The 12,888-nt window shown below is 38.6% G+C and overlaps 2 protein-coding genes across 3 annotated transcripts; one reads left to right on the forward strand and one right to left on the reverse strand.

Moving 5' to 3' along the window:
- Positions 1 to 1,275: 1,275 nt before the first annotated feature.
- On the forward strand, positions 1,276 to 6,063 carry LOC115787364 (T-cell surface antigen CD2). 2 transcript variants are annotated; one of them, XM_030740042.1, is made up of 6 exons: positions 1,276 to 1,484; positions 2,339 to 2,656; positions 2,840 to 3,097; positions 3,196 to 3,387; positions 3,516 to 3,632; positions 4,157 to 6,063. In XM_030740042.1, the coding sequence occupies exons 1-6, from the start codon at positions 1,436 to 1,438 to the stop codon at positions 4,345 to 4,347; spliced, it is 1,125 nt and encodes a 374-aa protein (XP_030595902.1). In that variant the 5' UTR covers positions 1,276 to 1,435; the 3' UTR covers positions 4,348 to 6,063. The 2 variants fall into 2 exon arrangements, with proteins under 2 accessions (XP_030595902.1, XP_030595903.1); XM_030740043.1 differs by having other exon boundaries at positions 3,196 to 3,321.
- Positions 6,064 to 8,704: 2,641 nt separating this feature from the next.
- Positions 8,705 to 11,709, reverse strand: cdx1a (caudal type homeobox 1a). Its single transcript, XM_030740252.1, has 3 exons — positions 11,250 to 11,709; positions 10,107 to 10,255; positions 8,705 to 9,045 (listed from the first exon to the last, which is right to left on the reverse strand). The coding sequence occupies exons 1-3, from the start codon at positions 11,707 to 11,709 to the stop codon at positions 8,857 to 8,859; spliced, it is 798 nt and encodes a 265-aa protein (XP_030596112.1). The 3' UTR covers positions 8,705 to 8,856.
- Positions 11,710 to 12,888: the final 1,179 nt, after the last annotated feature.

Consider the following 12,888-nt stretch of genomic DNA (forward strand, 5'->3'; position numbering starts at 1 on the left):
TGTATGTGTTCAGGGGGGCACCCTCATCCTACTGGAGAAGTTTAATGCACATTGGATCATGTAGGTATGAATGAGAGGCAATCAAAATTTCATGGCGAATGATCAAAGTTCAAAGGGGCATAAGGACCCCTCCCCCTTGGCAAAAACTCACCATTTTCGAGATTTAGATTCCCCTGGGGGTGTAGGTTAGACAAACCAAATATGAAGATGATAACGTCTAAAACCTCTGAGTTATTAGAAAAAGTGTGAGGGCTGCAAATGGCCAAATTTGCATAATTAATTCAAAATGGCGGACTTCCTGTTGGGTTTAGGGCATGGCTCCAAGAGGATTTTTTGTGCGCCTGGACATGATATACATGTGTATGAAGTTTCATTCATGTACGTGAAACACAGCGGTGGGGCTCCAGTTTAGGGGGCGCTAGCGAGCCATTTGGGCGCGCCCTTGCCCGAGCCCATTAAAATACTTAAATTTTCACCAGGTGTGACGCATGTGCAAAGTTTCATGAGTTTTTGAATATGATAAAGCCCCCAAAAAGCCAATTCATTTGCCTGAATAATAATAATAATAATAATAATAATAAAAAAAAAAAAAAAAAAAAAAAAAAAAAATAATAATAAACGAAGCAATTACAATAGGGCCTTCGCACAGTTCGTGCTCGGGCCCTAATAATAAAGGCAACAAAGGTGTAACAAACCAATAATAAATTCTGAAGCTGTATAATTCTTTACCACTAGAGGGTGACATTGCGTAAATAATCCATTACTTCGATATACAAGTTTTTCTGTGTTGTCCGCCAGCACCACCCCCCGCCACACACACACACACACACACACACACACACACACACACACACACACACTTCAATAATGTACGTTTTTAAAAGCTGAACTCTTCACTGTCCACAAATTCCAGTGTACAGTGTGTGTAAACAGTTCTTGTTGAACATGTGTTGACAGTGACCTCTTTGGTTAGGCAGGCTTAAATAGTTTAGAAAGCTGAATTTCTGTTATCATTGTTTAAGATTTGAAAACTACAAGCAACGATGTATTTGTGGTTATTCTGTCACCTAAACATACAGGTGTTGCGTTTCTATAATTGATCATTTCTGTGTTAACACTGGAATATTTTATGTGTTAGTATAAATGAGAAATGTTTCCTTTCTTCCTCTCAGTCAGTCACACATTAATTCTCTTTTTTTCTTGAAGGCTAAAAAGGGAAGAAAAACTGATACCACTTCCTTTCATCCTCCCAACACATGAAAAGATAGTTATAACTTCAGTACAACCTCACATCAAGGCTTTCACACATTCTCCTCTGAGGCTGATCACTAACAGGACACACTGCAGTCTGTTCACAGCAGCACATGTTGGGTTGTTTTTGAGGGGAAAACTTTGAAAGCTGCTGAGTGGATCAACAGAGGCTGAACAGTGAGCAATGGAAGCTGTAGTTGGACTGCTGTTGGTGTTGTTTGGAGTCTCTCATGGTGAGCTTTTCATGTTGTCCTTCATTAATACTTCATTTTTACGTGTCAGTAAGATGTTTTGTGGCTACAGGGTCCAGTTTGAAAAAAGCTAAATTCAGCTCAGGATGTGTTGAACACAAAAACAGTTTGTGAATTATATTGTTTGAATTCATGAACTTTACATTAATACCACATTCTGAGATTATTTCAACATGAAGATGCACTTGAAGTAAAGACAGGTATAACAGATGAACTGATTAAATAATATGTTCATCTGTTATAATATATAAAGCACTGATAGATTCATTTTGTTTATAGACATTATCTTAGTATAAATTTTAAATGTACTCTGTCTTTTGAATTATTTTATAATTTTATGGTCTTTTTCTTTTTTAAACAACACAATTTTATACTTTCTGGGAGAATTAAATGAATTATCACAATGTTGTAATTGTCTTATTTTACAGCAGGCATTTTTCTTTTTTGTAGAAAAACATGTGATACTTACATTTAAAACATGGACAGCAGAATCTACAGCAGCTAAATAAAATTCAAACATTAATTTTATCCTCTGTATTTGTAATTTGCCGGTTAAACATTTCAAATGTTCTTCCACAAAAATATGAACACTTAAATAAAAACTGAGCTATTAGTTAAATCCTAACTGTGTTTCGGTCAGAGTTGTATAATGCTCATGCACACTCATAAATGCTTCTTTACATAGTTTGTACTGAGACAGACAGACAGACACATTAGCAACAAAAACATTATTTCTGTTCATGGTAAACATTTTCATGTGCTGCCACAGTCCTTCTGGTGGGAACTGAACACTCAAAATTGTGAATTTTTTCTTTTGCTTACTGTTTTATTTTCAGGTGTGGAAACTCACTGTGATGGCAGACAGAACAGAACTCAGTGTTATGGAGCTTTGGGAGGAAGTGTGGACATCCAGCTGATAGACAGCAGTGCAGAAATACCTAAATATGATCTGTTAAAGAATTCATTAAGAATACTAGATGTGAGAAATAATAAGGTTATTCTTAATACCATAAAACATAGCTCTGTTTTTCCCAGTAATGGAACATTTAGGATCAATAACCTGAGCAGGAATGACAGTGATGAATATACACTTCAAACCTTTGATTCAGATGGACAAAGAACAGGCGAGCGGACTCTACATCTGTTTATTCAAGGTAATTTTTCCCCTGTTGGTAAATAAAGCTATTTATAGATATATTTTTAACATTGTTTTGGTGATCTATATATCTCATAATATATCAGATACATATATTTTGTACTTTCCATGTTATTAATTAGAGACTATAAAGAATTATAAAGATTTAATATCAGAAGTCATCGGTGTGTGTTTCTCTCAGCTCCTGTGTCCTCTGTCCTGCTGGTCTCTGAGTGTCTGTCCCAGGGAGAGATGAGGGTGTCCTGCTCCTCTGAGGGAGGGGACAGTCCTCAGTACAGCTGGACTCTGGATGGACGCACACTGACAGATGCTGAGCTCCTTTCTAGAAACAATGAGGGTAACAACATCACTCTGAAACAGCACGTCTCAGGACATCTGGTCTGCTCAGTCAGGAACAACGTCAGTGATGTCTCCAAAGGACAGAGGATATCTACCTGTGGTGAGTGAGATAATTATAAATAAAAGGTGATGATCATCACTTTGATTATTAGGGGCACTTTTGTATATTTAGGTTAATTATCTGTTTGTTGTTCATAGGCTTCATTTTCATTAACTGCACCTCAACCAATGGGACACAGATATTTGGGTGGGTGTATGAAGCCAATAACACTCTATGTGTTAAACCGACAACAAACCCTACAACAACCACACAAACTGCGGGGGGTAAGGAGACTGACAAAGTGTCAATTGAACCCACTAATATCAGCAGTGATACCCCATGGTACATTAGTAAGTGAAAAATAACTCTGCTACATTAGATCCATTGATGTTATTTTCTCCTTCTTTCATTGTCTTTATAAGAAAAAATGTGTTTCTGACACAAACGTCTGTTTTTATGCCTTTTATTTTTGAAACAGGTTATTTGCCGCTGATTGGTGGAGTTCTCTCAGCACTAATAATTTTCTTAGTTGTGGGTGTTGCAGTGATCTGTGCTCAGAGGAAAAAACAAAGCAGCAAACCTACAAAACACAAAGGTACACTTACTTTTTCCTCACTCACTTTACTCAGATTTATTTTTTGCTCTTTTTATAAATATATAGAATTACACATTTTTTAAAATTACAGCACTGTGCAAAAGTCTTGAGTCATGCTTGTCTTTATATTTTGTTGGGGAAATAGGTGATTTATTGTAACATCTGCAAACATACATGGAAATAATGCCCTAAGGCAAAAACAGAGTATGTACAATTCTAATAAGCTTGAAAGTCAATATTTGTTGTGACCACCTTCACTCTTCAACACAGCCTGAACTCTGAGGCAGCCTTCTTGTCATTTTTTTAAGTAGTCTTCAGGAATAGTTCGGGTGTTGACAGGAGAAGGGGAGGTGAAGGAGCACATCTACGATAAACTCTAAAGCTCAGTCATGAAGCATTTTACATGATCTCCAGTCTTTGTGCTGAAACTAACCATTTGTTCTTGCAGCAGACAGTGAAAATTGTTGTGAAACTTCTTTCATAATTCAGTGTTTGGTTTTAACCACCTTCTTGCTCCTCTGCAGAGGAAGACGATGACCAGGATGTAACCTACGCTGATGTCAGAATCATGAATCGTCAGGGGAAGCAAGTGGCTCAAACAGCACAGGCGGAAGTGGAGGTGGAGTACGGCCAAGTCAGGTTTTCAAAGCGATCTCGAAACTCTCAACCAATAGGAGATGATTGTATGTACGCCCAGGTGCAGAAAGTCAGGTGATTTAAGTATCAGCACTGTTATACGGACTGCACCACAGACGGTCCTTAGAGGGAGGAGCTGATGTCAAAATACATTAATGTGTTTTATTAAATGCAGTTTCCCAGAAAAACACAAACCATCGGAACTCAGAAGTATTTTTTTTTTAACAGGGTATAAATGCATCATTTCATATGAGGTTACACAGGCACAGTTAGTTTTGTAGCTGTTTAATACTTCTAAAAATTATTATTCATTTTCCACTCAGTTTTATATTTATATAATAGTTTTATATTATCTATAATTTACTCACATATTTTATTTTGCTGTTGAAACACCGATAGACTGAATTAATAACACAATTTTAATAATGCAATTTGGACTAATTTAATCCTTAAAATGATTACTTTTAATCTAATGCCATAAAGCTTAAATAATAAAAAAAATTCAGTTATGTTTAATGAATATGTAATTATTAAACAGATGTCAGTAATTATTTGAGAGACAAAATACCTCAAATAAGTTATTGGCACAGTGTGATTTGCAAAAACAGAATTATTAATAGTTGGGTGCACTGTGTGGGTGGAGGCTGTCGTCCGTTGGCTCTCCGGTCCAAAGATAAATTTACAACAAAGTGTTTCTCAGGAAGTTCACAGTAAGCAGACGTGTGAGCGGATTTGTTTCCATGATGCACTTCTGCTTTTTTTCTCAGTCGTTAGTTTTCATTCTTTTCTTTCCTGCTCAAACTATTTGGATAAGACAGAAGTGAAATATACACTAAGTGCAATAATACAGTGGAGTGTGTGTTGTGTTGTTTAATTGTGACACTGGCTGTAATATAAAATAATAATACGTTTTGTTCCAGTGTAATGAGACCATCAGTCTTTTCAATACCTGTTAGATTATGTCTCTAAATTGCCTTCAAATACAAAATGACATCATATAATAAACTTTTAAATCTACTATTTAAAGTGTATTTGTGACTACACTAAAATCTGTTCAGTAAACTAGAAGGAAGAAAGGCTGGTTGAAGGAAGAAAACTTTTTTACTGCATGTGAAATGTTTATCATTTAACAGCATCGAGTTATGTTTTCTATATTTAGTCTGATCGTACTTCCTATGTGTTTGTGGTTTCGAGTTTAATATGTACCTGTGAGAAGAGTTTCTTCAAACAGTTCATGGTTTTAATGATATTTATGTTTTAACTTTCAAGTTTGGGGGATTGCTGATATTCATTCAAATAATTTAGAGTAAAAAAAAAGGTCAACTGAACAAAAGCCTGCTGAAATAGATATTTTAGTATTAATCAACAGTTAATCTCAGGATGGAAAGTTATTTTAGCCTTGGTTAAAACCAAACTACATAAAAATAATGGTTCAAATAAATAATGATAAAAGGCGAAACACAGTCAATAATAGGATAATGTACACGTTGAGTCCAGTAACTCCTCAATTCAAGATTACAGAGATTCAGGATTCAAAGGTTTTCTTGCTGATTGAGTGTCAGACAGATGCAGCTCAGTGAACAGTGAACGTTTCACAAACAACAGGTTTTCATACCCGAGCAGAATAAGGCTGTATAGGGTCATTTACCAACACCCCTGGTGTGAGTGTGTCAGTCTGTCTCACAGGAAGTTTAGTATCATGCTCCATCCATCCATCCATCCATTCGCTTCCGCACATCCTGTTAAGGGTCACGGGGGGGGCTGGAGCCTATCCCAGTTGTCACAGGGCGAGAGGCAGGGTACACCCTGAACAGGTCGCCAGCCTGTTGCAGGGCCAACACAGAGTGACAGACAACCTTTCACACTCACATTCACGCGCTCATTCACACCTATGGGCAATTTAGAGTAGCCAATGAACCTAACCCCAGTAAGTGCATGTCTTTGGAATGTGGGAGGAAACCGGAGTACCCGGAGGAAACCCACACAAGCACGGGGAGAACATGCAAACTCCACACAGAGAGAGGGAGAGGCCTGGGCCAAGGTGGAATCGAACCCAGGCCTTCCAGATGGTATTCTAACTGTGAGGCAGCAGTGCTAACCACTGCGCCACCGTGCTGCTCTCTAACTCTGTATCATGCTCTCTAACCCTTTTATTTGTATAAACAATATTTTTTATTGAAATGATGTGCTGCTAAATTAGCTTGCCACTCTTCAGTTTACTGTAACTTCATGTCAGTTTATTTCAGTTCCTCTTTTTTAGATGTTGCTGTGGTTTTAAACTGTTTTATAAAGAAACAAATGTCCATTACAGTTGAACATTTTCACCAAAATACCGGTGATATTTTTACCACCTGAGAAATGTAGACATTTGGTTGCCAGTGTTTCAATAAAGGACAGATGTGACATGTTTGGTTCGATGGTTCATGAGGTTAAAGGTGGATTGGTGAAAGGTTGACTGCCATTATGCTGATTCATGCTGCCATAAAATTGGTGTTTATGAGCCGTTATAGTTGTCGTGTCCTCAGAATTTATTTTTTGATCATGTGATCAGTCAGCAAATGCTGTTTTGTGTGTTACAGCGTGCCAGTTTGTCCAGCATTGTTTCTACTTTTTAATGCATGTATGACATAGGAAAAGCAAAATTAAAAAAAAAACAAAACTGCTGCACTGCACTGCTGCACGAGATTAAACTCTTGTAAGTTTAACCCCGTGAACCCACATGAACCTCTGGTGATTTTATAATTGTCGTGACACATTCATGTGATGCTGCCTCGCTTTGCCAAAGCTGTTAAACTGTAAAACCAGGACTGGAGCCAGTTCAGTTTTTAAACTCATAATTGCTTTCAGGTGTAAAATTTTTTTTCAACAAAAGGAACATCTTTTAATTTGCATTTCAAATTCAGGACATTGAAAGATTTTGTGTATTTTTTTTGTATTGTACAGTTCAGATTGTTTTGTATTTTTATTGATATATTTTTTAATGTCAGACAGAGTATGTAGCACTTTGTTTTCCATAGTTATAGTCACACGTAGAAACCACATTCACACATGCACGCACACACACACACACAGACACACACACACACACACACATACAAACCTAGACCTTTAATTGGCAACTGCAGTACGCTCTGTGGTAGTAAATAATGCAAATTTACTACCACGAACCAAATAATCCTGTGCAGTGCAAAGCTATACTCTGTCTCTGTCTGTAAGGTGTGTTATATCTTGTGTAAATTATTTTCCTGGTTTCATAAACTAATTTTGAAAAATGCTTTGTTATGAGCTTGCGTGCCCTTTATTTATTATTTTTATAGTATAGTATAGTATTATTACATATACTGAAGTCATCTTAGGCCCTATTTTCATAGATTTAATGTATTAGTTATGAACACCTGTATGCAGAACTTTATGGTAATGGTATATTTCTTCATCACGAAGCCTTTCCCAGTGAAGACTGTGGTGCATGAAAAGCAGACTGACCCACAGCTTGTGAAAGTTCAGAGCAAATTCAGAGAAAAGAAACTCTAAACCAATAAACTTTCAGTGCTGAGCTGCTCGTTATGTAATGTACAGGAGCTGGTTGAAGCAGCAAAGTCAGCGTAAACATGAACACAAACACAGTAAAATTCAGAAGCGCTGAATCAGAAAATGGTGGATTTCTCACACTTTAAACAACTGCACACACTGCACAAAGTTGGTAGTTCAGACATTTATTTGGGGGGGGGGGGGGGGGGGGGCATGCTGATCCTCAGCTTATGCACATGTACTTAATTTACATATTTTTTTTGTCACATCTTTCTTTAAAATGACAGTAGATACGTATCAACGTGTGTTAATATTTCGTGCATGTGCAGTACTTTAACATTTCACATATACATACAGTGGGCTCTAAAAAACTGGAGAAACTGACTTTTTTTAAACTTCGTATACATGTATGCAGTTTCATGCCATGGCTGAATGCCGGTGCCTCAGTGACTGCAAATCAAAAGTCATGCGGTTGAGCAATCTTCAGCAGTTTTTTTCAGGATGTGGCTAAACTCTGCTGTCTGTACATCTTATACCAGGGACTCTTTTAAAAATGTTGGTCTAGCTTTGCTATTATTGTAATGCCACAGCTTAAAACTAGAGAAAAAAAATACAATCTAACCATAATCTTTCATATTATCTGTTTGCCACCTCCAATTTCCTGTAACTTCAAGTTGTCATAAAAGGGATGTTAATGCTCTGGTACTGCCTTGAAAATGAGAAGAAGGGCTGTTTTTATACACCCGGATGTTGCATTGTTCCTATTGCTGGATGCTAATGCAAGAAAAAGACAAAAAGAGAGACACTAATCTTCTTCAGTTATGCAGCAGACAACAGCTGACGATTCTTGAGCATGCACTGTAAAAACGCTATCTTGAAGTTGACAATGATTAACACAAGCAAGTGGAACAAATGAACAACAGAGTTGTGGTGGTGACGCTGTAAAAGAGAGGTGATTTTCATGTGAATCCTTTTCATTCATTCTGTGGTGAACATACACAACTGTTAAAAACACTATTTACACACCAGAAACAGTGTCAGTCCTTCAGATGAACTTCACTTAGTACTCCTCTGATATTGTATCTGACAAAACGTTCCTGCTGGGGCTGGTGGTGGCGTTGTGGGCGTCACTGGGTGCACCCAGGACAGGTGGGGTAGGTGTGGTTGTTGAAGCCTGCTGGGAATGCTGCAACTTCTTCCTGTTAATCTTCCTCTCCTTGGCACGCCTGTTCTGAAACCAGATCTTCACCTGATACACAAGCATGAGATATGGGCATCAAAAAGGAGCATCGCGGGTTGTTGAAAAAATATTAGTCAAAACTATATATGATGACATTTTCCGTTCTTCTATCATGTACATAAAAGGAAGTTGAAAATGGCAGTGACTGCACTTTATGAGGTAACTTTGCCTTCCCTTGCTTCATCTACTTCAGCTGAAGTTTAGTAATCTCCAACTTTCCCAGAATTGCTCTGGGAAATACAGCACTCAGCTGTGGTTTTAAGAAGCTGAAAGTGCAAACAATAAGAACAGCATAACGACAGCAACACTGAGGGTTTTACCATTAACACTACTTATGTGTTTGGCCACATATGTTAACATTATGGTTTACAGTTTTTTTTTTTTCTCTCTAAAGCTCGTTTCTCCAGAGGGAATTGTTCGAGAACATTATGCTCACAGGAGCTGCATTAGTATTAACCCTCCATTTAGCTGTGACAATAAGTAAAACACAGCACCATGTTCATGCATGCATTAAAGCTGCAGGGTTTTTTTTTCTAATGCATAATAACATCAACAATGTAAATACCAATTTTCACTCTTTGCAGCACAACCTTCCCTGCGATCTCACTTTACATGAGAAAAAAAAAAGGGCATAATTTTTTACCCCTACCACAAACATCTTTAATTTGTAGTCAATCACCCCCGAAAGGAGGCTATCCACTGAATATAAACCTGGACCTACAGTCCTTAAAGTGAAACTGTGGGGGATTTGAACTAAAAAAGAAAAAAATCCCACGTTCTGTTTCCTAACTTAGTTTCAAAAGGAACAAAAGTTCTTTCTCATTGCATCATGGGGTTTTTCTGCTGTGGGTTTAGATTGTCTTTATAACACAGTCATTCATTTTGAGGTTGGAGTTCACAGGAAAAACAAGATACAGCTGAAAGCTTCAGCTGAAGCTACTAAGTGTTTTTACATGTTCTCAACTAGAAGAGTCAAGGTTACACAATCTTGCTCCAAGTAACCGATAAGACTGAGGCTGACAGTTTCTGTGACACTGCACTTTCATTTGCTATATTTCCAATCTACTCACCTGCCTCTCAGAGAGGCTCAGTGCCATTGACAGCTCTGACTTCCTTCTCATCGTGATGTAGCGGTTGAACTGAAACTCCTTCTCGAGCTCCATCCTTTGGTGGTCAGTGTACACCACCCTGTACTTGTCCTTAGTGCGAGTCTTCCCTCCTGAATCACACAAAAAAATTGCTTTTTAGTAAAAAATGAATAAATAAATCAATTGGACTGTGCTTTGGGTATGTGTGTGTGTGTGTGTGTGTGTGTGTGTGTGTGTGTGTGTGTGTGTGTGTGTGTGTGTGTGTGTGTGTGTCCTACATCTTTCCTGAAATACAAACAGGAATTAATATGTCAGTGAGTCACATAATGTGTGTGCCGTGGCCAAACAGTCTGGTGCCACGTTCAAGTTCAGGCGCCACTTAAAACCTCATCAACTCTATTAATCATGTTAACTATAACTAAGGCAAAGAGTCCCCCCTGCATTGCATCAATGCTTCTCCTTATCACTGTGACTGCTGTCTACATAGATGTTTACACAGGCAGCTATTCATTGACACACATGTTCACATGGACACTTAAGAAACTGTGAGTCAGTTATTGATCAGAAAACTTGATCAAGTGACAGCATTGATCGTGGCACCCCCCCCCCCCCCCCCCCCCCCACACACACACACACACACACACACACACACACACACACACACAAATAGTAAGAGGGCGGACTTCTGCACCACCAGTGTTATCTATTCAGTTTGTCACCATCTCACACGCACCCAGTGGACAGAGAGGGCGGGGTGTGAGACTTCATGGCCTCCACTATTAGCTTTGCATTAATTTCTTACTGTGTACCACGCTTGTCCAAAGACAAGTGAACAACTTGAATGTGAGAGCAGGTTTGCTTGTAGTGTGCCTTATCAAGATGTTGCTTTTCCTGTTTGTGTCACTAGATAACATTTGACACCTCAAATATGTCATAAGGAAAAAGAAGTACTGTGTGTCTCAGAAAACAGTTATTTGCAAGCATGAAACAATAAACCACTGAGCTAAAAATGTTGCAGATGTTGCATAGAATTGTTTCATTCGTTTATGAAATTATGCATGACAGAATCAGCCCACATTCTGACCACAAAGCCCGCGGCCAGCTAATGATTAAGTAAATTCCCACCTGAAGTTGTCTGTTTAACTGGCTCATGAGATCTTTTCCTGGGGCTGAGGGGGTCCTGTCCAGAGATGAAGTTGTACGGGGTGAGCGATCCCCCTCCAGCGGCGGAGGGAGCGCTGCTCAGCTCCGGGCAGGGGAAGCTGACTTGAGCGGTGTTGGGGCTTGACCCCTGGAAGCTGTACGGGTACTCCTCCCGGGGAGTATAAAGGGGGTTCCAGGTACTCGCCGAGAAATCACCGACTCCCGTGAGGTGATGGTGGTAACTAGTGAAGTCATACGGAGGCGGAATGTACTGACTGTTCAGTGACAGTGTCTGAGCCGTTTGTCTGATCGCCGGAGAGCTGGGGTACATCCCGGTATCCTCGTTCGACAGGTAGGGGGACTCTCTGGAAGACCTGGAAAAATCAAACCTCCAAGCGCATGTTAGCCCCCCCTGTTTATCTTCAGCAGACTCTGTTTTCATTTCAGTCTAAGGTTCAGGCTACCTGTGCAGTAAGACTACACACCTTTATAGATTTACTGGCAAGGAGTTCAAAAGTATCATCCTGACGTCACGCTTTACCTGAGAACCACCTGCGTGTTGGTCAGGGCAATGGCCTTGATTTACCCAGTTCGCCCCGACGAATCGTTGAATAATGTCCATGTGTGGCCGTGCACGTATACGTACACGAATATACAGGGTTCGTATTCAGCATTGAGTTTGTAGGCCTGCATTCAAATAAGAGTCAGCTCAGAAGTGGAAAGATTTTTACAAACACATAAACAAGCAGAAAAATACACACGAGTAAAGTTAAGGAATTTAAATATTTGAAACATAAAGTACAAAAAAAAAAAAAAAAATCAGGTCATGGCTCCACATTACCAGACACAATATCAAGTGCCCATGCAAAAGATCCACAAAAGGTACATTTATTTGTTAATTAAAATTTCCTTTTTATGCATTTTAGCTCTTTATTTTTTTTTTATTCCCAACATAATTTTCATAATTGGTCTTTATAAAAAAAAAGACCAGTGACTTCCTTGGCCTCGGTGGTAGCTGTGGCTCTGTCGATGCATTTCAGTATTATTATTGTGGCTCATTTGAAGAATTGTTATATTCTTAAGTTGTTTTAATGCACGTAGTCCTTAAACTATATATGGGTTCATATTATTAAAATTACTTTTTTAATGTCTGTTTTTTTCTTCATTTCTTACAAAACAAAATTGAATATAATTCATATAATATAATATTTTTTTGTTATTCTTTGTGCTTTGAATTCAAATACTACTCCAATACTTCATGTCTGCACTGATGTTGAGACAAATGCAGAAACCGGTCAAATACAAGCAAAGTAGGGTTACTCCCGACTATGTCATGGCTTAAAACATCCACACGAGGGCAGCAAAAAGCCGATTACTGGCAAATACGTTTCTACGTCCAGAGTCTTTCAAGTTCAGTAATACAGCTGACCTGTTTCTTAACAAGATGCAAACGTTCATTCATCTTCCATCTTCAGCTGACACCGTGACTTATGCTATATATTGCACTTGTCAAGCTTGTGCATGAGATCATCTATATCTGCACCTACTAAACAATCATAAAAGATTCATACCATTATCAAAACTGGCAACAGATGCAGCAGCTATCAGCAGGAAGCAGGCT

This window comes from Archocentrus centrarchus, chromosome 10 (assembly GCF_007364275.1).
Source record: "Archocentrus centrarchus isolate MPI-CPG fArcCen1 chromosome 10, fArcCen1, whole genome shotgun sequence".
NCBI lineage: Eukaryota > Metazoa > Chordata > Actinopteri > Cichliformes > Cichlidae > Archocentrus > Archocentrus centrarchus.